Source organism: Haemorhous mexicanus, chromosome 4, assembly GCF_027477595.1.
Source record: "Haemorhous mexicanus isolate bHaeMex1 chromosome 4, bHaeMex1.pri, whole genome shotgun sequence".
In the NCBI taxonomy this organism is placed as follows: domain Eukaryota; kingdom Metazoa; phylum Chordata; class Aves; order Passeriformes; family Fringillidae; genus Haemorhous; species Haemorhous mexicanus.
Window position 1 is genome coordinate 25,139,133 of NC_082344.1, and position 26,154 is coordinate 25,165,286.

At 41.6% G+C, this 26,154-nt stretch overlaps 1 protein-coding gene across 6 annotated transcripts in view; it reads right to left on the reverse strand.

Moving 5' to 3' along the window:
- HPGDS (hematopoietic prostaglandin D synthase) overlaps positions 1-25,916 on the reverse strand; it is a 29,272-nt gene extending 3,356 nt beyond the window's left edge. Inside the window, exons 1-5 of one of the 6 annotated variants that reach the window (XM_059844127.1) lie at positions 25,778-25,895; positions 14,933-14,968; positions 13,472-13,612; positions 2,877-2,969; positions 771-880 (exon numbers count right to left, since the gene is read on the reverse strand). In XM_059844127.1, the coding sequence (XP_059700110.1) occupies positions 771-880; positions 2,877-2,969; positions 13,472-13,604 (336 nt within the window). In that variant the 5' untranslated portion in view covers positions 13,605-13,612; positions 14,933-14,968; positions 25,778-25,895. Of the gene's footprint in view, positions 1-770; positions 881-2,876; positions 2,970-13,471; positions 13,616-14,877; positions 14,969-25,777 lie in introns of those variants that run through there. The other 5 variants (XM_059844126.1, XM_059844130.1, XM_059844129.1 and 2 more) reach the window with 5 other exon arrangements.
- Positions 25,917-26,154: the final 238 nt, after the last annotated feature.

The window sequence follows — 26,154 nt, forward strand, 5'->3', positions numbered from 1 at the left end:
GGTCAGGTTGTCTGCTCAGGGCAGAGCTGTGCAGAGCCTTTGTAATGCTGCAGGGAAATCATCCATTGCCTTCTTCCCCCAGCAACTGATCTGTGTGCCTGTTTTTGGGATTCTGGTGAGAGGCGCTGGCCTGATACCAAAGGAACCCCAAATGCTGTAGGACAACCCTGTGATTGTGTGTTTAAGTAGCCACAGCACCACAGCCTGGTGTCAGAAGCACTGCAGAGGACCAAGGTGAGCTGTGACATCTGGAAAGCACAGTGAGGGCTGTGCTCCCTGCCCTGATTAGTAGTGCTTGCTGTCCTGACAAGCAGTTGTCCCTGGCAGCTGATGTTACTGGACATTGATACTTACTGAACACCTAGAAGAAATCAAAATGCAGAAACACTAAAGGATGGGGTGGGGCTATTTATCTTATTGAGTTGGCAGAAAGATTTGAGCACAGGCTCCTTGCGACAAGAGAGAGGAAATCCACAGCAGCAGCTGGGGTGGAAGTGTCCTGTCTTTGCCCTTTTGAAGAGCAGTTTGGTGTAGGCACATCTTTGGTTCAAGCTGATGACCTCAGAGTTTCTACCAAGGGTGAGAATAACCTGGTGAAGGAGAAGGTGGGATCAGCCTCAAGGAAGAACCACAGAGCTCCACCAGCTCAGCCTTGTTGAGCTGAGGTGATGAAGCCAGTGGCTGATCCCCATCAGTGTCTCCACAGCAGATGCTCAGATACAGGATCATGTCTTACATGCTATCTTTGTTTAATTTAGTGATTGGCTTACTCTCACGTCCTGGTTTTTCTCTGCCCAAGGGAACAGTGTCATGAAATCATCAATGGTGTCCACAATGGCATCAGCTAAAGCCTCTTCCACAGGTGTCTGGCCTGCCACACCTGTGGGAAGCAAGCATATGAAGGGATGTTAGAGACAGCAGCAGCAGGAATTTTTGATGCCCCAAAGGTAAACTGTGAATATTTTCATAAACATACATGTTCTCCAGGTCTTTTTGATGCTAACAATGTGGATTTGACTCTTTGCATGCAGGTGCAATTTTATCTACCTTTGCTTTTTCCCAGTTCTGGCCTCATATAGCCACTCAAGGTAGTGAGTTGTTCTATCCATTAGCTGAGCTTTGAGCCTGAATATTGTTTCTGTATCATCTCTGCTTTCCACCACACATTCAGCAAGGGTCAGCACAAATTCCTTTCCTTTCATCTTTGCCCATCCCAGTTTTCTGTGTCCTTCTCCATCTCATGGTCTTTCCATTTTGGTCAAAACCTTCTCCAAAAGTGCACCTGTGAAAGTCTGCTTCTCTTTCCCTATGTCCTGCCCACTCAGCCCCATTCAGAACATTTTCATGACATTCCACCTACTTTTTATTCTTTCATTGTAATCAAGGACCTCAACTAAACTTTGTCTTGTTTGCAAATCTGCTTTTCTCCCCTGTAGCTCCTTGGCTTTCCTGCAGTTCTCCTAATGCCTCTACCTTTTCTCCCTAGCTGTCACTTCACAGACCTGTGCCTTTGCTTTCACCTCCGTGCAGGTTCAGATCACAGGCTGCATGCCCTACCTCTGACAGATGACCTCCCTTACTGAAATGTTGTGCTTTTGAAGGTGAGGGCTGTGCCTCTCCTCTTGGGCCTTGGGTTCTGTGATCCTTCAGCTATGAGTTGTTGGTGTCAGGTACCTAAAAATGCCATTTCTTAATTTTAAAGGATTAGTGCTGTGTATGCAGCCTTAACGGCAGAACCAGCCAGTTTTCACTACGAAGTTGAAAAGATATCTTCTCCTTTCCATGCATGGCTTTTTTTTCCTGCTGTAGCTGACAGCATGACTAATTCTGGGAAGAGCCCATCACGGTTGGAATGGGCTCCAGATCCCAAGCCCTTGTCACTGGTGTAAGTCAATCGAAAAAAATCTGAACTTCAGACTGCAAAAGGAGCATGGTTCCAGATCAGCCTCCCTACAGGAGCCAGGGAGGGAGGAATCTTGGGTGGAAGGCAGGCTTTCCCACTGTTTTTTATCACCAGGTGGGCTTTCCTCATTCTCTTCTCTTGCAAGGAGTAGGTTGTACCAAAGCTGAAGGAAATGGGCTGGGACAGAGTATTGCAGACATACTTGAAATATGTCGTGTTAGTGCCTTGAAGAATAATGCTATGAATTTCTGCTTCCTTCCTCAGTTAGAAAATGGGAGATATTTTGAAAGGCAGGCTACATCCGTTTGCTCACAGTGTAAAAAAAATAGTAGAACAGTACTTGCTTCCCAGCCCCCTCTTCAATTTGCTGATGCCCAGCATGCCATGGGCACATCTGCCTTCAGCCAGACCAGTTTTGCAGATGGTGTTGAATGACACCTCTTTGACCTAAAGCAAAGCCTGTCCACTCTCTTTGATTACTTGCATTACTAAGTCTCATATCATTTTATCTAACTGGTTGTGTACTTCCACAGCATGTAAGTATTTAAAGATGAAAGTGATGTCAACATCTCCTCTAATCTCTTTGCTAGCCCAGAATTGTTGCCTAAATCTGCTTCATAGTTCTCTGCCTGCTGTGATAATCTCTAATGCTTCCAAAACCTCCTCCTCCTGGTCATCTCTCTGGTTATCTTGGCAGGTCAAAGCTGAGCTTTAGGGAAAGCTTTGACCTGCCAAGGGAAACCACAGGTAGGTGCTTTCTGTCATGCAGGGACAGGTGGACAAAGTGTACTGTCTCAAGAAGTCAGCCCAAACCCCAAGCACTGGTTTAATTTTTGCCATGCTGGTGTTGATTTCTGCATGGTTAGGCTTGCCAGGCTGTTGGTTTGTTTCTGTTTTTACTGTGGATGTGGTTTTACCTGAACATTTAATGTGAGCTCAGAAGAGAGAAAGAAAATAGTCAAAGATGTATTACCTGCTTCTCTGGCAAGGTATCTTGCCATTGCCAGGCTCTGGTGTATGATAACTCCATCTACTTCCAGAATAGGGAGTTTGCCAAATGGGATAGCTTGGAGGGGAAAGTAAAAAAGAAAAAAACAACCAAAAGTTAAATCATAGCCATTAACAGTGGGAGTCTGTGACAGCTGAAGTTTTACCACTCAGAGAATATGCATTATTATAGCACTTGACAGTTTCACACTGTTTCTGTGGAGAAATGCAAGGACTAAAAATAAAAAAGAGTAAGGATGTAATCAGAGTGCACTGTGTGAAGGCAGCTATAGCACAGAAACCAGAGGTGCATTTCCTGTTTCCTGGCTTCGTGCTGCAGAAGCTGAATGTATTCCTGTATGTCCAGAATTCTTTCTATAGAGAAACTTTTCAGGGGAATATTAGGTTTTTTCTTCTCTATCCTGCTTTTTTCTCCCCAGGAAAGTGACTGCCAAGGTTAAGTAAAGTACTGCTGAAGATTTCATAGTGCAGGATGCAGCTGGGGCATGAAGCAAGAGATTGGGCAAATTGAGAAGCAGTGATTCATTTCAGAACTTACATCATGACAAGGCATTTCACTTGTCAGTCATCACTGACACAAATATATCTTTTACACTGCACTACAAATCCTAAAAAGATATTCAAATTCACCTGATGTGGCTGGCATAAAAAAAAAAATCTGACAGTTATGGGGAAGAAGCCTCCAGATTTTAAGTACAGGGAAAGACAAACTAAGCAGGTGTCGTGGATATCTGTAAGGGAGTTTGAGATAAGAAATCAGTCTTAGTTTTCTGTTGTTAATTTTGTAGTTACATGGAAACTTGGACTGCTGTTTTGCTGTGTTTTGGAGAAGCTGCCTGTGTGGTATGAAATAGAACTGGAACCTTGGAGCAAAGGTTTAATCTGGGGAAAAGAGCTGTGTTTAGGGCAGTGACAATCTGCTTGTGGGAACCTGGTGCTGTTCACTGAGGGAACTGTACATCTCTGCATTTCCAAGGATGCTGTTTCCAAGTATGTTACTGCAAGTGCTGACCATAGTTAAATGCTTTGTACCCTATTTTCATCTGCATTACACTTTATATAAATGTGATTTATATCCATTTTAAGAGTATCTTGTGATACTCTTAAAGAGTAAAAAGGTGGTAGTGGAAAAGTGAGAATATTTGGCCATTGGAAGCATGCAAAGTGCTTTCAAACCCAGGAGAACTGTCTTTACAGGGCAGCTGGAATGACAACTCTATTCCATGAGCGTTTTTCATTCTTAATGAAAAGGGGACAATAGTGAAATCTTATGCATTCATAACTGTTTTGCAAGGCAGCTTCATAAAAGATGAACACTGCTCTGTGGTTTAGCATGCAGTATGTGAATCACATTAGGTACCAGGTCCTAGCTGTTAAGTCCTGACCTGCAACATGAATTTTGCAGTTGCACAAGACATCCAGAAGTCTGTGCCTTTTTTCTGTTGTTGTTTTTTTTTTCCCTGCATCTGAACACAGTACTCATGATACTATTTGTTTTTTTCCTTAAGTTTTAGCACACTGGGAATTCAGTATGAATTTGGACACTGATGAACAGCAGAAGCAAGAGAGTTCAATGAGCATTAGCTGCTGTACCCCAGGAGAAAGCAGGCTCTGCTGGTTGTTACTGAAGCAACAATAGACTCGTTGCACAGACTTCCCATGTTCGTTAGCCAGAGAGCAGCAAGGTCCTGGCAAGCCCATGTTTTGTTCCATTGAGAATCACTGAGAGATGACAAGTTGTATCCCCTGAATGTTTCACAGGAAAGCTCTCTGGCTATGAAAATGAGAAGAGCCTTGGTTCTGTGCTCTGGGCTAGTGGCGCACAGGGCCCTGAGCATCACTGCTCCAAAGCTGCAGAGGTGTGTCACAATGTTTGCTGATGTGAAGCACATCTTTCAGGCCAGCACAAGCAGAGGGGATGACAGCAGGTGTGACTACTGGATGTGCCGGTGTGGTCAGCCTGCAGCCTGCTCCATGCGCCCCCAGACCACACAGGGATGTACAACAATGCCTGACAACAGGAAACAGCAAAAGTGCAGCCAGAGCAGGGGTAATAGCTCCCCCCAGGAAGGAGTTAAGCAGCCTCTTTTGGAGGCCCCAGTAGGAATGCTCTGGGGTGATGCAGTTCTGGCAGGGTCAATATGACTAAGCCTGTCTGTAGCAATAGCTGTCAAAACACACTGTCACTCACTGCTCAGGTTGGGAAACTGTGAGACTGGGATTGCTTCATCTAGAAACCCACAGATATTTTTGCTGCTGTGTTTCCATACAGGAGAAGTCATCTATAAATCCCAGCTTTGACTGATGTTTCACTTTCTGGGTTACTACAAGAAAAATTAAAGCCAGTTTGTTGTTATGGTGGGGGTTTTTGTTTGTTTGTTTGTTTGTTTGTTTGTTTTAAAAGAAACCCTTGATTACAACTAAAGGAGGGAAGCACCTTTCTGAATAGTTAAGGAACATGGATTATAGTGTCAAAGTCAGCTTACTGGCAGAGTGGTAGTCAGCTCTCATGTCTTGTTTCCCAGGAATCTGATCATTTCTGAATTCAAAGGAATTGCTATTCATTCCTTGAAAACATGAGTAATGTCTACAAAAATCATCCTCCTCAGTGCTGAGCTAATTTCTTGAAGACCTGGTTATTCTTTTCTGAAAGAGAAACTGAGTTTGCAATTGAAAATATAAAAAGACAGCTTTGTTTTGTGTACCTACAGTAGCATGACTCTTAATACAATCATAAAATTAATAAATGAGAGCAGACTTTATTTTGTTATCCCATAATATCTAAAAGGATTTATGCTTTGATTTATAATGAGACTTGGGGTTTGTTTGTTAGGAGGCAGCAAATCTATTGCTACCATTACTGAACAATGCACTCTTTAAGGGATAACAGATAGTAAATGGTAGATGTTCCTTCCTTTCTTGTGTATTCAAAATGCTATTTAATTTTTTCTTAGCAAGAACAGGGAAAAATTGGGATTTAATGTAAACACAGATTTTTTTTTTCCAGCTGATAGAGTGCATGTATATAATTATACACTGATTTTGTTGATTATTGAGTTAATAAACTATAAATGAGTGCAATTCTAAGAGGTCTGAAGAAAGTACACATGTGCTGTACAGATAATTTTAAAAATCTGTTGTTTCTTCTTGGGTGCAGGGCAGGCTATTCTTGAGCACCAGAAACTACAGCAAATATTCAGGCTGTTTTACAACAAAAGAAAATAACAAAGACTAGTCAGGTGGGAAGAAAATATTTATATACATCTCCTCCATACCTGAGGAGAAAGTATAATGGCTTACAAAGCTGTGTTTTCAGTCTGGAAAAATTTAGGAAAAAAATCATCTTTGCCTTTGAAATGTTATTGTCTAAAATCCATGTAATGCCCAAAATTTTTTGGAACCTGCTGTATAGTATCTTTTAGCTTTTGAAATTTAGAATAACAGTTTTCCCAGAAGATTTTTTTTTTTTAATGTCTGAGTTTGGCTGTTATGAGGAAGAATGCATTTTCTGTGAAACTTGGGAGTCTTCCTTCTCCAGAGGGGTAGATTTTTATTACACAGCTCATCCTAAGGGAGGACGTGAGGAGCCTTCACACTGGATGGACACCGTTTGATTGCTGGAGATAAGGCTAGAGCTTGACAATGACCTCGATGTGGCCTCTAGAAACTCTGCCAGTTGCAGAAACCACACCTAGGCCATATTCTCGGGGGCTCCAAACAAAACAGGAACATCTCTGTGCATGGATTTAAGCAGTCTTACCCTTAGACTCAGGAATATGGGCTTCTGTGGATTGCTCTGACCTCCTGTGGTGCTTCTGGCCCAATTCTGCTCACTGACCTGTTGGAGGAGATGCCCAAATGCCCCATGTGCATAGGCATGGTACTAAACCTGATGAAGTTGTCTCAGTTTTGGTGAAAGGCGTGGTTTGTGTGACTGCAGATGAGCAGAGCAGGTAGGTGGCAGCTCCTTCCAGGCTCCTACTTTAGATGAGCAAGTGAAAAGCTGCTGTGTGAGAGATGTTTGGGTAGAATCAAGGTCATGGGGGGCAAGGCATGAAACACCATCCATTGGGGAGCAATTTCAACAGAGCAGCAAAGCCAAGGTAGTGCAGGCTGAAAGGATGTTAGTGTCACTTTACTGGCTTTTCTCTCACCCTTATTGTTTTGGGGGCTGCTTGGTACTTATGTCAGTTTAAACCCTTGTGTATCTATACAGATGTGCTTTCCATGTTTTTCAAAGCTATGTTGTCTTACAATGTTTCCAACTCCCACTTGAGCAAATGCTTTTTGAGAAGGAAAAGCAGGAAAATCTATTGCTGTCACCATGCAAACAGTGTCATCTCTCAGGCACGCACAAAATATGACCTTTCCCAGTTAGTTCTTGCTTGCTTTGCCGCTCATCTGAAGTACAAAGCTGGTGGATGCTGGTGTTCCAAATTTAGATTGAAAGAGGAAAAGGGTTTTTTAAAAGCCTCCTTTTTAAATAAATAAACCTATACTCTTCTTTAAATTGAACCTTTATCAGCAGGTTCTTGCTTTTCATATTATGTTGGTTATTTAATGGCTTTTTGCACCACATGCTGGAATGAAATCTGCACAGTCTACACTTGCCATGAAGAAAGCCTTGACACAGGTCAAGTCCTCAGGCTGATCTGCAGTCTCTCTCCTCATTTTAGGAAGCTCTCTCTTAAGTATCTGTACAGTGTTTAGGAATTGGATTCATTCCTTTTCATATTACTTTAGTTTTCATTGGCTTTTGTGACAAGAATTGATGGATGCTGAGTAGGGGAGATGATGTGTGTTAAAAGCAAGATCACCCCTTTAATTAATTTCCACTCCATCAAGCCCCTAAGGGCTGTGATGACTGCTGGCATCCTGCCATGTCCGTAGGCTCTCACTGGTGTTCAGGCCTTCCCTTTGAACACAAGCTCCTCGCTCATCCTCCTGGCCATGACCCAGTGGAGGGTGCTCCGGTGGGACTGTTTCTGTGTCAGGGACAGGGAGGGGAAACACAACAGAGCTGAGCACAGTTTTGTCCAGTCCTGGCACCTAGGCTTGCCAGCTGCTGCTGCTGTGCTGTGCTTCTCACTGCTCTTCTTCCCCATGCAGATACAGTTCTTAACTCTCTCCTTCCCTTACCTCTTTCTTCCATTTTTCACTGATCTTAACTTCTCCATTGTTCTTCTCCTCATTTCTGTTGTGTCCTTCCAACCTGTTCCCCCATTCTTCCCCGAGCTGACCTGCCCATGACTCGTCCTGCCCATGTTGTAATTGTCTGTGGCTCTGATGCAATGCAGCCTGTATTTAAGTCCTTGATTATTGCTCAAAAGCTGAATAATTAATCATTTGGTAATCAAGCTTAGATTGGCTCCATAATAAGGCAGCTGGATTAGTCAAATGTGGGAGCAAATAAATGTCACCTGCTTCTTACTGCGATATCTGTGCCAAAATAAGTTCTCCTTTGCCTTGAAAATTGACTATAACTGCACTTCCTATCCATTCATATTTAAATTGGATCATGAGAAACAAATAGATACTTTTCATGTATTTCTTATCAGAAGATGCAATAGGTATTTTTTAATGGTGACAGAGGAGCAAGGCACTTGGAAATGGTAGCCCAGAGCTGGAGGCACCTAGAATCTGAATCTTCTAGAAAGGGATGATGAGGAGGATGCTGTGATTTTAGTGGAGCTACATAGCAGAAAATCACTCAGGAAGCAAAGCAACTGCTCCCCTGAGGAATTTTTGTCTGGTGTCAGGTGCTTCTCAAGATTTATCTGTTGTCTTGGGAGTATTTTCAGGGCCATTCGTCCGTCAGGTTTCCAAAGGACCTTTTCAAGCACCATTCTACACATCCTAAACTGTTTATGGGATGTTTATGGCCATCGGTGCAGGAGAAACATCCTTTACTATGATGATAAAGTCTGTTATTATCATTGTTTCAAACAGCTTTAAGAAGCCACAGATCCAAAGCTGTTGCTGCCTGCCAGCTTAGTATCCAAGGTGGTGGTAACTTAGCTCACCATTACCATGGATTTTCTGCTGTATCAGTACTTATGTCAGTGCAAAGATGCTTTCTGTGAGCAGTCCACTGTGTGGGAGTACAGATCTTGTATGAGCCTGTTGCAGATCTTGAATTGACTGCCCTTTAAATGGGGGCATTGTAAAGTCGGAGTGTGTTCAAAAAGAAGTGTAGAGAATGAGTTAGTTGACTTGTTAAAATAATTATTGACTTACATATGGTGAAGCGCTAGGGAAAGCTGCTGCTTGATATTTGTCTGATTTTTAAAATTCTATGCTAAGGCAGGACAATGCTAATACTTGTACACTGCCTTTTAAAAATGTGTTTATATTCTAAACTGCACCAGCTGTAAAATTTGCCAAAGATGATCTGATTAGTGTCATAAGGGAAAAAAACAAATGTTGAATTATGGAAATGTTAATTTCCGTGTATAAGCCAAATCGCAGAAGTTCTTGTGTTAGAATAGGCCATCCTTTCAAACACAACAAAATCACCACTAAGTGTAAACAAAATCAAGTGGGACAGTATTTCCAGGAGGGACTTATTATTTTTGCCAGAAAGTTCATAAGGATTGCAGCTTATTGGTGGCAGCCATATGAAAAATGCCAAAAAAAACCAACAAACCCCACCACACTCTTCAGTCCAGGTCAAAAATTAAACTTGCTGCAGCTGCTAGTCTGCTTTCTCAATGGGCTTTCTTCACATTGATCTTTATGCACAGATCTTCTGTTTTCCCATCAGTTTTACAGAACTAAGTCTTTTCCTCAGAATAATGTCAGTATTTCCTGGTTTATAGGGTATGCTGATTTGGAAAGCTTGGTATTTCTTGCAAAACCTTATTTCAATTTTGAGAAAACTGCTGAAGCAAATCTATCCTCTCAGATCCCATTCAGATTCCTGACTCCTTGTGCTCTTGGACAAACTTGAATTCTTCAATTTGTTTCTTATTAGCTCAAGAAACGTGAAGTGTTCTCTTGTCCAAAAGACAAAGCATAATTGGTCACTTTGGGGGTGCAGAGGCATTCACATTCTAGAACAAGATGCTCTAACAGCAGACCTACCACACAAAGTAACAGCATTGCAGCACTCTTGGAGTATTGTTGATGATCCCGATGTCTGTGCAGCGCAAGAAACAATCTGCTGAGAAGTGCAGAAAAGTTCTTCCTGTGCTTTTCTTCAGCGCTCACCCCACAAATCTCCTAGTGGAGCTTTATTTGTAGAGGATGTGTGTACAGTAAATGCGCAGCTGCAACCCAATCACCACAAAAACACTGGGAGAGACCCCAGAAATCCTGAGCTACACACTTTGTAAGTCCATCTGCTGCATTAACAAATTCTGGACAAGTCATTAACCTTTGGACACTTTGTTTCTCTTTCCGTACTCTGAAAAGTTTGGGGGCAGGCTTACCAAGGGTTCATTAGAGTTGTTCATTTTCTCTGCATAATGGCTTTCCACAGCAGCCTTTATAACTGAGCTCTAGATGAAATCCCATGGCAGATAAGAAGTTTAGTAAAATTTGGGAGCTGCTGCTCTAAGATTTGTGAAGTCATCTGTGCAAAATTCATACTGGTCTAAGAGTTCTTTGAATTTCAGTCATCTGTTGACACCCAGTCACTCAGTCAGTGAATGGGAACAGGAATGTATCTGCTAATTGACCAGGAAAACATACACCTACACAGAAATAGTTGGGTGCATATCTGAAAGTGTTGTTTATATCTTATGGCAGCAGGCTAAACCTTTGCTCTTCCAATCTCCCTGAATCCTAGCTCTAGCACCAAAGTAATGGTGCCACCTGCCACCACTGACATGCACATTGCAGACAGCAAGCAATTAAGAGGTTTGCTAATTAAAACAAAAGTTTTTTTCATGCATAAAAATGTAATGCTGCTTAAGGAAATTGTCTGGAGATCACCTAATGACTATCTCCTCCTCTGCCTTTGTGAGGCATTTCTCATGGTTACTCACAGTATTCCCAGACAAAATGTTCTACCACAGGCAAATCATTCAGAAAAACACTGAATCAAAGGTAGCAACAAGGCTTTGGAACAAACATCTTGAAGTGTTCAACAAGACCAATAACCAGTGCCCCAATCTGCCCTAGGGCACCTAAACTCTGACTTTGCAGCCTGTGACTCAACACAAGAAATGGCTGTCTCCGGGAGAGGGAGTAGGTTTGTACAGATTTTGTGTGCCTTCACACTGTTAAGTGTTGCATACAGCATCTGCCCTATGGAAAACATGCCTTGCATTCTCTGCTATCCTCAGTTTTCAATATGTGCCTCAGGTCCCTCCACAGAGACACAGTTTGATTTGGAAAAAGCACCGGGTAACAGGATTCTTGCCCAGAAAGTTAAATGACTGCTGTGTTCAAAAGTAAATGTGAAATGAGATCCATCCAACCCACTGCATATACACCAGCATTGCTCATTCTGCTGAGAATTCTTCTGCACAACTCTCATTTGTATCTGTATTCTGATCCTTCATATCAAGTTTTTTTTTTCTCCTCTTATTTTTCCTGAACTGGGTCTACCTTAGAAAGAATAGAAATAAAGTAGCAGATTCCAGTCAGTCTCATCCTGGTGAAAATCAAAGAGTGGTAAATGTTTAGCAATGGTAAAGGGAATTACAGCTGCACTGGATGCAACACCAGTTAAAGTAAGGCAATTTAGTATGCAGTTTATTTTGTAGCCTTCAATAATCAGTAAAATTGGTCAAATTAATTGAATTAATTACATAATTACAGATTGAGGTGAGATTAAGAAATACCAGACAAATTGCTGTGTACACTTGCATACATCACGTGTGCCTTTACCCACTTGCCTATGAAAGATATGGAACCAGTTTTGACTACAGTCTGCAAATACAACACGATGTCCCTCTTTTTTGAAGCTTCTAATATGATGAAGCAAGATAAAAAAATACTTAGGGAAGAAGAATACTTAGATGCTGCAGCTGCACATTTACTGTACACATGTCCTGCACAAATAAAGCTCCAGTGGGAGGTTTGTGGAGTGAGCACTAAAGGAAAGCACAGGAAGAACTTTCCTGCATTGTTTCTTGTGCTGCTCAGACATTGGGATCATCAACAATATTCCAAGAGTGATGCAATGCTTTTACCTTGTATGCTGAATCTGCTGTTAGAGCATCTTGTTCTAGAATGTGAATGCTTCTGCACCTTTTAAGTGACTAATTGTGCTTTGTCTCTTTAATTTGTCTTACTTCATCAGTATAGAAAATGCCACATAAAAATATACTTTCCTTATACTCTCAACTTTGTTTCAGGACAAAAGTGAGTGTGCATATGTGTGAATATATGTGTAATTAAGTATGAAAAGCCTTTGCAGAGCTTACATCAGGTCATCTGAATTCTTAATCTCACCTTTAGTTTCTACTCTCCTTCCTGAGAACTACAGTGAAAGAGAAGTAAGCTATACCACGTGGTCAGCTGGCTTAAGCTCTTACAACAAAAAGGTTTTCAAAGTCAGTCATCCCTAGCTAAAAGTGTCCCTGTCCCATTGCTTCTCATTCCTCTCTGTGGATTTTTGCCAGCGTTTTCTATACTTGACCACCACTGAAGGCTTCAACTGCCACTTGGATTACAGCAGTGTTTGAGTGTTTATCATTCTTGTCACTGCAAACAGGAAAGACCAAACCTACAAAATTTGCACCCTAGAAAAATCTGGTAGCTTGCAGGCTGAGCTTATTAAGTTGTGTGAAAGCTTATCAAGAAACATTACTTCATTAATAGAAGTCACCTTGTGAATTGGTTGTGTCTTTTATCCAAATGAAAACCATAATTCTTCATTTTGGATGTGAAAAGTCATAGCCCATGAGGCCAAATGCAAGCCTAATCCATGAAATGAAGGCATTGATTTCCTACCCAGAGTCTTCAAACTCAAGATCTTTTTCACTTGAACTAAAGCTAATTTAATGAACAGAAATAACAAATACCTTTGAAAGCTAAAAGACATGAAATGAATGGGGTACAATAGCCTGAAGGGTACTTTTGGAAGGGTTGGTAGCGCATATTCTTAGGAACAATTATTTTTCTAGTACCTCTTTTGATCCTTTTGGTTTTTTATTTTGCTGTATCAACTGACTGAGGTTTTCAGAGAGGAAAAGTGATGAGAAAACATTCAGGTTGCAAAGGAATGTCTTTCCTGACCCTTCTCTCCAATTCAGCTTTCTAAACCCAGGGTGAAGGCTTTGAGATGAAATTATCCAGAGAAGCTGAAATCAGCATTCATTTGGTTATCTTTAGGTACGCAAAAGCTGTACTGAACTGATAAGGAGTAAAAGCCCAGCTGGATGACGGCAGGTTAGGCATTTCAGATTGTCTGAACGTTTGGATCCGGTCTCCTGTGAGAGCATCAGCAATGACATTTTGACTGTTTCACCTTAAAACTCACACAGGCTTAACTAAAGAAAGAAGTTAAGTGGATTTCTGCTCACAGAACATACAGGTACCTCACCAACTGCTTTTCTTTTTGCTAGCATTTCTAGTGGAGCTTTGGCTATAGGAACCCGTGCTACTCACTTGGCTTGATTTTGGGCCAGTCTGCCGCTTCTATCCTGTGGTCTTCGTACTTCGTGCCCGAATAGGCAAAGAGGTAGCGGCTGATCTCTGCTCGTCCCCGCAGGTTGAAGTAGGTGAGCTTGTACTGAGGCATGCTGGACTCTGCTGGGAGGGGAGACAGCTGCTTTACACAGGGTTAACTCAACTCCCTTTATAGAAAAACACTCTGTCTGCTTGGTTCTGACAGACGTGCTTGTACAACGCAGAGGAAATATTACACCAAGCCCTGGTGCACTGCACTTTGCAATTGTTGCATTGCTCACACCTTTTTGTTCCCCATTTGTCAGCCACAGCATACGCAGACGTGAACAAAGACAGCTGAACCTGCAGTTCCTCCTTGAGTGACTCCTGAAAGCTGACTTGATTTTTTTTTTCACATGTAATAGGAACTTTCAGCTTTCATTTGTTTCTCTTGTGACTCCAAACTTAGGCCATCTATAAAGTGATTTTTGGGGGGTTTTTTGTTTTTGTTGTTGTTGTTGTTGTTGTTTTTTCCCCAGATATATTCTTCTGTACCAGAAGACAGTTGTTATCTCAAGCGGCAATTTTGTTCAGACCTGCCCTGCTCAGCCCCTACTGCTTATGGAGACCTTCATCCAAGACCAAATCATGAGAATTACCAAACCCTTGTGATTTTTTGCATCAATTAGTTCCGAAGTTGTATAAGCAATTGCCTGGAATTATTTTAGAAGAAAAATTTGCTATGTAAACCAGGCTACAATGTTGTTTTGGAAAAATCATCATTGATTTTTCAGTTTTTGTACAGAAGCCAAAAGAAAACTTGAAATTACCCTTTTAAGCTTTCATGTGATTTATTTTTTTCCCTACAGTTCTAGTTAGGAGTCACAATACTGAAAGGCTCTGTTTGTTTCCCAGGGTAACAGACAAGAAAAGATAATATTTGAGGGTTTGGTTCTGTAGCAAGGATGGTACAGGAAATGTAAACAGATAAGGCTGCTTTAAACCAAAGGTAAGAATTTACACATGGCACTTGAATAAGAGAGCTCAGCTGAGATTTGTATGTGCTGGGGAAAATATAGTAAAACAACCATCTTCCTCCTCAGCCAAAGCAAAACCCATTCTCATTTTTGCCTTGAAGGAGATATTGCATTTACCATTCTTTTATATGCATCACATTCAGAGGGTTTGTAAGAAAGCCCAGTACACAGATTGTCTGCACCAGGACAGAAAAGGAACTCTATTTTCTTTTTTTCATGAGTAAGTGCTACCATAAAATCTCACAATAGAACAAGCCCCTGATTAGTCATCTTGCCTTGAAAACGTGCTTGTGGAGATACATCATCAGTTTTTTGCTTTAGACAGAGAAACTCTTGGTTCAGAAACAGAAAAGTTTACACTTAACTCACACTGAAAAGAGCAAACTGCTTTTGCCACTTGTTCCTCTAAAGTCAAAGCACGTACCTTCTTTCTTCAGAGTAGCAAAAGCAAAAAGAAAACCTCAAAAAAAAAAAAAAAGGCAAATGAGTGCATTAGAGACTGCCTAATTCATTGTAAAAGTCATCTGCTGCCCTACAGCACACAGCAGGCTCAGAAGAGAATTATTAGTGAATGGAGATTCACATTATTAGTAAGATTCACATTATTAGTGAATGGAGACTTATCATGTCAGATGGCCTAGCAGAGAAGCAGCAACAGAGCTGGAAAATTACCAATGGAGATATCAACAAGGGCTTCCAAATAGAGAGTCCATTATAATTAAGTCAAGTGTGTTCCTTTGCACAGTATAAAAGAGAGAGGCTCCAGGTGAAATGAGTTGCATCAGGATGTGATTAGTTTTTTAGATGTGTGAATTAAATGTGTTTATCTGCTGCTTGGCAAAGGCAGCTCACAGGTTACAGGTGAAACCACTTCTTTCTCTAAGGAGAGAAATTTTGACAAACCCAGTTTTTTCAAGCAAATTTTAGGTAAGTGGCAGAGCTTGGCTACTCCATTTGCAAGATTTATTGCTTGGTATGCTCTACATATGATAATACAATATACTATTATATACTGAGAATCTGGTTACGTGTCTAGAAAGTTAATGTAAAAATAGAGAATGAGATTGTAGCAGGATTTTCTTCCCTTTTCTCCCTGTTTCTGGTTTGGTGCTGTCATTCGAGAACTAGGAACGGCATTTTTAAAAGAGCATGAGTTATCTGAGACTCATGACAGCAATTCAGGAGCCAAAGGGAAAAAAACCCCAAACCTTGAGTCCTAATTTTCAGGTTTTTACAGACAAGCAAATGCTACTGATTTAGTGATGTAGTGTCTTTTTCCCTCCTTTAGGAGTGCCCATAGAATTTTTTCCATAAACACCTATAGCAATACCAGTGCCCTGGACTTGCTACACCACTCACACATGGCTCCTGTTCCCTGGCTGCCTCTAGCCCACTCAGCCCTGTTAGCAAATAGTTGCTGGCAGCTGGAAGGCACTTAAAAGCACAAGAGTAGTAGATTTTTAAGGTGCAGTCGTGAGGGAGGAGATAGCTACATAGAGAGAGGGCTGGAGAAGGCTGAGGCCTGAACATTCCGGTAGGTGAGTGTGTTGGAAGAGCCTAATTCTTACACTGGGAGCTCTCTGTACACAAAGGCATGTCCAGTCAAGAGTAGTGAAGTGATGAAAAGAATTAGGGAATTTGGGCTGATGATTAGCAAGTCTCTCTGCCTGTTGTGATAGACAGTGGAATAGTTTGGTCTGTCAAGGAAGCAGCGGAAGCTATTGTTTGAGTTGTCTAAGGCAAAGCTAAACAAATTTCTAATGAACACATCATAAGGAGTAATCAAGTATTTGTAGTGGTGATGCACTTTTAAGCTTATGATTTTTTTCCCATCCATAAGCAAAAATAAAAACAAAACTAAAACCAACCCCAGAAGGAGTTTACCAAAAATACCTGACATTTTAAAAGCCTTTATGGGTTTACTGTAAACATGTTTTTGTAAATATTTGTAGACTTTATTTTTTATTTATATTTGCTGTGAAATGTCAGGAGTAGTGCTTCCTAAACAATTACAGATAAGTTTCTAAATGAAAGAAATGGTTGTGTTCAGAATAACTTTTTGCCAAACATACAAAGTAAGCTGTTAGGTTTTTTTTCCTTGTCCTCCTCTCCCTCATTTCCCCAGGGTGTTTTATAAAGAAGGGGATCATGAGGAGCTAATTAAAACCATTTAAACCATCCAGAATGACTGAATTATTGAAAAATGTCATTTCTAGGGGAAAAATATCTATTTGGTGTCTTTGAGTTGGTTTTTGGGGTGAAGATGTTGGGGACTTTTTTGGAGGTGGAGAGCAGGAAAATCTTTATCTAAAATCGTTTCTCATTTTTTAGGTTAGTCATGGCTTAAAAATACTGAAAGATAGTCATGGTGGATGGACATCAGTGTCCAGACTTGCAGGCATTTAGCCACCTTCTTAATTCTATTAAATCTGTTCAGGTGAGTTCATTGCAAAGCTAGGTGTGTATAAAAGCAGGAGGGGGTGATTTGCCTTCCACCAATAAACCTGCCACCTCAGCAGCGTTTTTCCAATTTCTGTTCTGATGAATACACATGGCTGGGACAGCCCTGTCTACCTGTCCTGTCCTATACTGACAGCACTCCTGAGAGGAAAGCTGATGTCTTTACAAAAAATTTGATAGGTGCAGGTGTTAACATCTCTGAAATGATCTCAATGTCTCTACCGACTGGGCTGCAGGTTGGTTGCAGAGCCCAGGCAGCTTGGTCCCAGAAACAGACAAGGGTCTGCACAGCCTGAGTTTCTGAATTTTGGGGTGAAACAGTAGGTTCGAGGGGGGATATGTGGTAGGTGGTTCAAGAAGACTGTACCTTCCTAGTGCCTCAGCCAGTGGGGAAAGGAGGAGGGCACCATGTGGCTCGGATTTTAGGATAAAACGAGGCTGTGCCCTCCGAAACCTCGAGAGACAAAACCCTGTAGGTGTGTGCCCCAGTGGAATCTCTCCATTTATTTGAATAAAGTTGCAGGGCTCCTGTGTCTCCTGTTTGGACATAAACCTATGGCATTTGTGGATTTTCCTGATACTTCAATCACTTCAGATACTTCAGTCACTTCATTGCCTACAGCTTTCAAAGCCATGAACTCAACAGCTTTAAATTTACTATTAAATTAGCTTTAATACTTTAAAGTTGTTGACCCGCTTAGCTGATTTTCCAGCTTTCCTCTGTGACTTTCTGAAAGCCAGCTTAACTGGCTTTAACATACCTTTAAACAGAAGATTAATGGATCTCATGATTAAATTCAACTTGGAGCCATTCAGTGACAAAATCAAACAGGAAATCTGAGAGAATGTCAAATATGTGTAAAGTTGGCATCTGCCATAATACTCATGGGTCAGTCAAAAAATCATGGTGGAGTTACATGCGTCTAAGAATTTTATCACAGATTTCAAATTATTTAAAACTTTTTGTGGCTTTATGGAGATACTGTATTTCCTGATGAACTTGGGATGCTTTTATTCCAGTTGAAGCAGGACTGAGCAATCGTTTTGAAAACCTCAAGCAAGATTAGAGTTTAAAAACGGAGCCCAGGAAGGAACCAGCATTTTCTGAAATACTGAGTTTCAGACGGGAGTAGGACAGAAGAGAAAAAGCACCGGCAGGCTGGACACTGCTCAGGCTGCTTTCCCTGCGTGTACTCAGAGCATGCAGCCTCTGCTCGGCAGTGCTTGCGCCAAAACTCTGCTGAGCTCTCTAGTGGAACAGTGTTTCATCTCTCTTTTGGAAAACCCTGCCCTCAAGGTAATACCAAGAAAATATTCTTCATGCTGGTGACAGGCACCAAAACCTGGATGCATGTGAGGAACCAATTAACTTTTATTTATGCCTCAACAGAGACCGCCGCCATTTTAGAGTCTTTACAGACAACGCCCTCAGAAAACGGCGGGAAGCTCTGGCAGGATTCGCCTGGCAGCATGCCTCAATATTGTCCAGGTTTTATGCTACAAATCCATTTTTTGACATGGGTTGGAAAATTACGACAGAGCTTTAATGCATGCTGTGTGCAGGAGGCAACTGGGACACGTGAGGGGGGCAGAGGCCACTGCCATTGTAGGGTCTCTACGTGGACAAGGCCTGTAGGAAATGGTGGGAAGCTCTGGATGTGGGGAGGCTTTGCCTGGCAGTCAGTCAGGGGAGAGGAAGCTCCCACCACTGGGCTGCAGGTGCTGAAACTCCTGGTGCCTGGGAACAACTCTCCCTGACTAGCCAGGGCTAGATGGGATTACAAGAGGAGCCTTAGCACACAAACACAGGTAACTGCGCCATAACCAGGGCCTGCTGCCTCAGTCTCTAGGGGAGCGGGGGACTCGTCTGCAGGTTTGGCTCATTCTGCCCCGCTGTTCTGCTTGCCCTGCCTCAGCCATGCAGTCTACCCTGCCTTTCTGTTCCCCTTTCTATCCACCTTTGGTGATATGATATTTCTTTATTTACGCCAAGATATCTGTTCAAAAGAATCCCTCCGCCATTCCTTTGCAGCGGAACGCGACAACGGCAGGTACTCAATGTGTGAATTCAGAGAAAATGTTTTGAAATAAGGCAGCACATAACTACATTTTCCTGCATAGGGTTGTTAGTATTTGAGATGACAGTCAGCAGAGAGCTTTCCCTGAGCTGGGGGTGAAGAGGGAGAAAAACCAGCTAAGTTGAGCCATGTCCTCACATGCATCCAAAGTCTGACAAAGGGCTTGTGCTGCAAAGTCCCCCTTAACTGTACTTTGTGCTGCAAGAAATTAAGGGTTTTCCATCCTGAAAGTTGCATTAACACTAGATGATGTCAAAGAGCCCAGCTGTTCCCTCCAAGAAGCAAGACCAGTATGGTTGAGGTAGGGTTCATCTGGGTGTTTCTAAAAGTTGGGACTTGAACTGTGTGCTTGGAAGAGATGATGCACTGCACTGTATTTCTATTCATTCGGCATGAGGGTTCTTCATTTATTTAGGAGTTACTTCTGGAAAGCACCAGAATTAGTGCCTGACACAATGTCCTGGCCATGGGCTTGCCATAGAAGGCGGAAGCTGCAGGTCTTTGTCTGCCAGGTGTCATTGTCCTCTCTTGAATTGCAACCAGAGCATGACAATGATTCAGGAGTGATGATTCAGTCAATGGATACCTCTTAATTTTTATAACCATTCAGAGTGCTTTTGTTGTAAGATTAAGCTTTTATAACCATTCAGAGTGCTTGGTTGCTGGAGCTGATTATATATTTCATTTTCATTATTTTCCAGGATGAAAGTATAACAACAAATCAGCTTTCACTCACGAATGCCTACAGGTATCTCTCTGCCAAGAAGACTCTTACTTTATGAAGTTTGTGTCCTCCCTAAGCACTGTTCTATCAAAAGGTGAGAAGCTTTGCAGACATTTTTCTTGGGTTTTTTTCAAGTGCTGTTTTCAAAGCATTTGCTGTTTCTTTATGACCTTTTTCTGCAAAGTTAGCCTGAAAATCAAGTAAATTTTGAAGCGGATGCAAACCAATCAACCTGATTTGGATGTCCTACAGGTTTCCTGGGGTACTGCAGTTTCACCCAATTCCTATATTTGCTCACACATTTCTGCCACATATGCAGTCTGAAGTCTTAAAATTAGTGTCAGCCGAATGTTTTCTATTAATAGTAACACTGGGATTTCAGAGGGAAGACTCTTTCTTGTCTTCCTTATTCCCAATGACAGGGCCATGAACACAAGTAGTGCTCATGTCAGCTAGGATACTCAAATTAGAGAAGGTGAGAAGCTGGCTGGGTCTCTGCATAGACAGACAAAAGAATCTTTGCACATTAAAGGAGCAATCTTTCTTAGGCTGTCATCACAGGAGTGACCTGACCTCTCCAAATATGAAGCATGGATTTTTGGTTCTGTTCCTTAGGAGCTGGCAGACAGTTGTGTTATTTATGGAGTACAAAGAAAAATCTTTAACCAGGAAAGAGACTTTGTCTTGTTTCACCTGAGAAACATTAAGAATAGTAAGTTCAATTTTGCCCATCTTTGCTTATCGTCCTTGTCATATATGTGCATTCCTCATCCCTCTGACTGGAGAGCTGAGCATTAAAGCAGCTTTCTCCCTCCTCAGTTTTAAAATGATGTTTTAGCTGTCCAAGTGAGTCTTTTTGCCCTTATTTGTTTAAATTTTCACATTTCAGAGGAAGGAACCAGAGAGACAAAAATAGTTACTGTATGAGGCAAGTAAAGCAGAGCTTCCACAGCTGTAACTTTATAAACTGCACAGTGTAGGAAAGATAAAAATATCCATGTGCAGTATTTCTTCCTTTTTTATTTAACCAACATACCAGTCAAAGTTTTGGGGAAAGGCATAATTGTTTACATTATCCTGTTTGAGCAGTGCTGAAAAGGCAGAAACCATCTGAGAAGCAGCCTTGCCCTGCCTGTGGGTGTGGTGCTGCACTCCTCCTGGTTACTGATCAAATTGGTTGCTACAGGAAATGTCTTCAATTTTTTTTACCTTGAGTGAAAAAATATTAGAGATTTAAGAGATATTTTCAGCCTTTGAAAACCAATAATAGTACTGATTTAATATTTTGGTTAGTTTTTGTTGGTGGTGCTTTTTTTTTTTCCCTGGCAAAAGATGTTTCTATTAGTTCTTTTTTTAGCAAAGAGAATAAGTAATTTTCTGCCCATCCTTTTGGGGAGAAGGATAAGAGAATATTGGCAGATTGATGGAAGACTGCAAGTCTTCCAGTGGAAGATTTCCACTGCAGTCTGTTTTGACAGAAAATAAAATTAAAAACTCTAAGTAATTCTATTTGCTGTCATCTCTCAGTCTCACATAGGGTCTCTTTCTGAAAATTGATGGTCTCTTTTCCCACTCTGGTCCAGTTATAGAAAATAAACATATGGAATTGATATCTTATATTTCTAAGCCAGATAGCAGTCTGGACCTTGGAAAGAAAAGAGAAAAAAAATCTGTGCACCCTTTTCTGTTTAATACACAAATCATCTGAAGTATATGTTTATGGAATTTTATGTGGGTCAAGTTTTAAAATAAAAAGTTACAACTATAATGGATACTTTTTAGCATGATTTTCAAGGTTAGATTGCTGGATCACTTAGAGCATAATATAGATTTAAATTCTTTTTTAGAAAGATTTTGCATATGCATGCACCTGCTGTGCTGCTTATTTGTGACTTGTGGGGGAAATCAGCATCCTAAAATGAGAAGAGTTTTAAGGCATTACTGTGAGAGTATTGAGTAGCACTAATGGTTATATGTATTTCAAGTGACCTGATGAGTAAAACTCTACTGTTTGAGCAAAGCCTGATCTATCAATATGTGGGCTTAAAAAAAAAGGAGCTGTAGGAGACCTTAAAGCAATTCTCTCTCTGAGGAAGCTTTAGGCTTGAATTGCTGACATGGAAAATCAGAACTCAAAAAAATCCTTCAAGAACACAGGAAAAAAAAACACTTGGTTTTTTGCTGATTTTTTTTCCTAGAAAAATAACCACAATATATCAGCGAAAGAAGAAGATAAGAAAGTGGGAGTCCAGTGTGAATGGGTGTCCACTGTCAAGATTTGTTGAAGGAGAATGCTAGACCCCACTGGGTTTCCCTGAGCTGAGTTTGTGATTGCCCCTCATGCAACTGCAATCAAACTGATCATAATGATTCAGATATCTGAAGTTCACCCTGTTTGAACTGAAGTGAATGAGGGAACTCTCACAAGTCAGCAAGATTAAGGAGGCAGGGAAGTGGTGATGGACAGGGCTCTGCTCAGCCACCTCAGCAGCATGTCCTCAGTCTGCCTGGCTTGCCACACCCTTCCCTTTAGGGTCTGAGCATCTGAGGTGACTTTGCTTTCTGTCTGATCCTCAAACTTTGGATTTGCAACTACTTGGTGCCAGTTTTACATAGACAACTTTTGAAATTGTTTTGTGCAGCCTCTTTTAGATTAATGAATTGCACACCCAAGACCATGAAATACTGGTAAATGAAATTGCAAGAGATCTCGGGAAAGATGCAGACAAAGGAGTGGTTAGGATCCTTTCTCAGGAAAAACTACTTAAGTCTTTTATATCCACATCAGATGTTTCAAGAATTCCCAGAAGCATTTTGTGGTAGAACAAAAGCCTAAATAATCTTCATGCTTGCTAACCCCATGTCATTGCTGTAAAATTCAGGCCTTGCATCTCTCTCTGGACTCTTCAGATGAATCAGCATGACCTAATAATATTCCTTCAGAGCTCAGTTGTGAACAGCGTAGCTCTGTGTTGTTTAGCTGGCTCTCCAAAGCCAGCTGTTTTTTGCCAGGATGAATCATGTCCATTTTCTGACCTCAGAAGCCTGTCCAGCACAAAAATTTTGTAACTGTCTTGGCCACCTAACATATTTCCTTGGATGCTAAAAAGTGGGCTTTTTTTCTATCCCAGCCATGTATTAGTGTGTATGTGTGTGTAAGTGCAAGAGGGAGTACAAGCACCAAATCCTTCCCCCTGCTTGTCTAAACTACTTTGCTCTTGACCTGTTGTAGATCATGAATCTACTGTATAATTTGCTAAAACCACCAAAATTATAGGCTCAAAAGAATTAGATAGGCTTTTAAGCACTGCGTATGATCCCTGTAGCAAGTACAGGTTTGACTGGGAAAGGTTTTTATTCACTTTGCAGAATTCTCCAGTACCCCCCACTATGGGTCCTGGTCACAAATTCCTGGTGTCCTCCTGCTCTGCCCTGCAGTACCTGGCATAGACCACTGTGCCCAGGAGGCATCAGTACGTGGACTGGGGCACAGATCTCAAGTATTTTCAAATATTTTGAAATTCTTTTCTTAGCCAGAGTGAGCCTGAGGAGACCCAGAAGCTTGCTAAAGTGCTTTTCAGGCATTGCCAGGCCAGTATCCTTGAGAGGACCAAATGTGGACCTACAGCTCTGAGCAGCACCCAGCCAGGAAACTGGGGACCACCCAAATTTGGCCATAAGTGAGAAGTGTGCAGGACTCTTAAGTTACAGTCAAAGACTGCTCAATATGTAAAACCCTAACCTGTGAGTTCCTACTTAAGTAGAAAATACTTTCTGAGAGGCAGTTTGCTGCCAGTTTCTCATGGAAACTGCAGCTAGTCTGGCTCCGGGGCAGTCCCAATTGCTGTGTGCCTGGTACAGAGAAACGGTCATTTGGCTGAGACATGCAATTACACATCACGCATTCTTTTTTGTCACACATCAACTAAAGTAAGCTTGTGAGACAGCTTAAACCTTTGTTTGCCTTCCCTCTTTTCATCTGCTACAAATGCAAAGCATAGTACAATTTGCCTGGTATCACTGAACATCCTTGTTTTCTCTCTTTTTCCATCTCATGCTTATTCTTTACTAAGTCATTCCAGCAATATTTTTAGTTACTTCTAAAGAGATTCAAAAGTAGGTGTTTCAGTTTTTTTCAGTTCATTGTTGTGGCTTGTTTTCTGGGAGTTTTAGCAGATTGCTTTGAGATTAGACACGGTTCTTCAAAGTGGTGGCACTTTGAAATGTATATGTGGGATTTGGCTAATTTTTTTCCCTTCTTTCTTTTTTCTCATGCTTCTTGGACTAACTGTAAAACAGGTAAAAAAAAAATTCACCTGTTTGAAATTTGCAGCATATATGGTAAGTCTCCAGCAGGTGTGAATGAGCATAGCTTTCTGTGCCCCTGCCAGCCCAATGCCAGCCCCATCAGTGGTTCCTGGGCAGTGTAATTACTTTCTGGTGAGATTTCAATCTAAGATGTTTTGAAAATGAGCACCAACTTCAGTTGGTCCTTTTGCTTTGCAGCTGCTCAGGAAAAGGTGGGACAGACAGCAAGGAGAAATGTTATGAGCAAACCCTTAGAGCAACAGAGCATGTTGGGCAGTGGCACAGGAGCATGCTGTGCTGGCTAACATGCTTGCTCCTGCAGGAATCCAGAACTCTTTTAAGAATTACTTTGTGTATATTTTCAGTTTAAATTTTGGAGAGCTTCTGTCTTATTTCTATACAAACAGATTTGACTGTGTGCCTGGGCATGTGTGCGTCTGCAGCACGGAGTAATTTACACAATGTGCACATTTTTAGGGAGAGGTAGATTCTGGTTTGGATTAAATAAAACAAAATAACGAACAAAAGTAAACTTAAAAAAGACCTCTGTGTCTTTTTTTCTTTACAAACGTTGCAAGTTTTGAGTATAAAAGTACTTGTGTTTACAAACAGTTGTAAGGAGTACAGAAGCCCAGGAAAGATACTTTTATACCTTCGGTTTGTTTGCTTGGATAGTCTGAAATGAACCGGGAACAAGAGACTGCTTTTAACAGAGGAAATATGTGTGGGAGGATTATGTATATAGGACAGCAACAGCAGTTAGATGGAAAGAAAAAAAAAGTCCTCAATGGCTATTTGAAGTAAAAGACAAATAACAAAAAAACCTTTGACTTTGATAAGGAGAAAAATTGAGTGAGTGGAGTCAGCTGCAGGAGATTTTTACTCTATAGAATGACTGTGGGAATTAAGACCAGAGTATGTTAATCCATTGGTTTAGAACACAGGAATTTGAAAAATGAACAGAACAGTGTACAAAAATGACCTAGAATAATTGGTTGGTGCTGCTTAAAATTCATCTAATTTCTCTGACGTTAGCTTAGATTTAGCTTGGTTATGTAAGTGAAGGCATTTTAGTCAGCCTTTACATCTAATGGAATATTGGTTGAAATGGGTTTTCACTTACTAAAAGTTCCCTGCAGAATTCTCAGAGCCTTCTCACTGGTTTCCTTGCTGATGAGGCTGTCTTTTCTTGGCAAGTACCCTGACTCGCAGGCTGATTTATCCAAGTAGCTCAGCACTGACCGAGCAAGGCACTGATGAGGAACAGCGGCTTGGTTCTACAACATGCCAGTGATCTGCCTGTTTGCCGCTGGAAAAGCAGCTCACAATTTTGAGCAAAGTCTGGTTTTAGCGGTGCACGTGGTCGTACAGATGTCCTAAGTGCAGCAGGCACAGTTTAAGGATGCCTGTAAGTAGCAGAGAGAGTGCATAGATGGGGTGCTTTGGTAACACTCGCAGCCACCGTATGGAGCTGCTCTCTGCCGGTAGCACCACTCAGAGAGCCAGGCTGAATAAACCGAACAAATCTCTACAAATTAAGCACTCTCAGGACGTGCTCTACACGTAGCATAATTTGACAGACTGACCTCGCACGCAGCCACTGTAGCGGTAGCCTAGGGAGGGCAGAGTAGGATCAGAAGAGGCAAGGGGAAAGAGAGGAGCCGGGCTGCAGCGGCAGCAAAGCTGAAAGAGAACTCACTCCGGTGCGGTGATACGCGGTCCCTTCCTTGGTGCACGGGAGTCCCGGTGAGCGCCGACCCCGAAGAGGCTGGCGCGCTCGGGCACGGGCTGTTAAATATGCAAACCAACCCCTTCCCATGACCGCCTGCATGACTCTCCTCCTCCCCCGTCTCGCACTCACACGGTATCTGCATCATTCCTGATAACAAGCAAGTTTGCTGACTTGGGGCTAGCAGAGCATACTGACTGCTGGAATTTCTTGGCTTTCGTTCAAAGCAAATTTAAAGTGATAAAGTGCCATTTGAATATATATGATAATAAAGACAGGCGCTGAGGAGTTGAGTCAGATGATGACTTCTGAATGTAAAATGTGTGGAACAAGTCAAGTAATGTCTT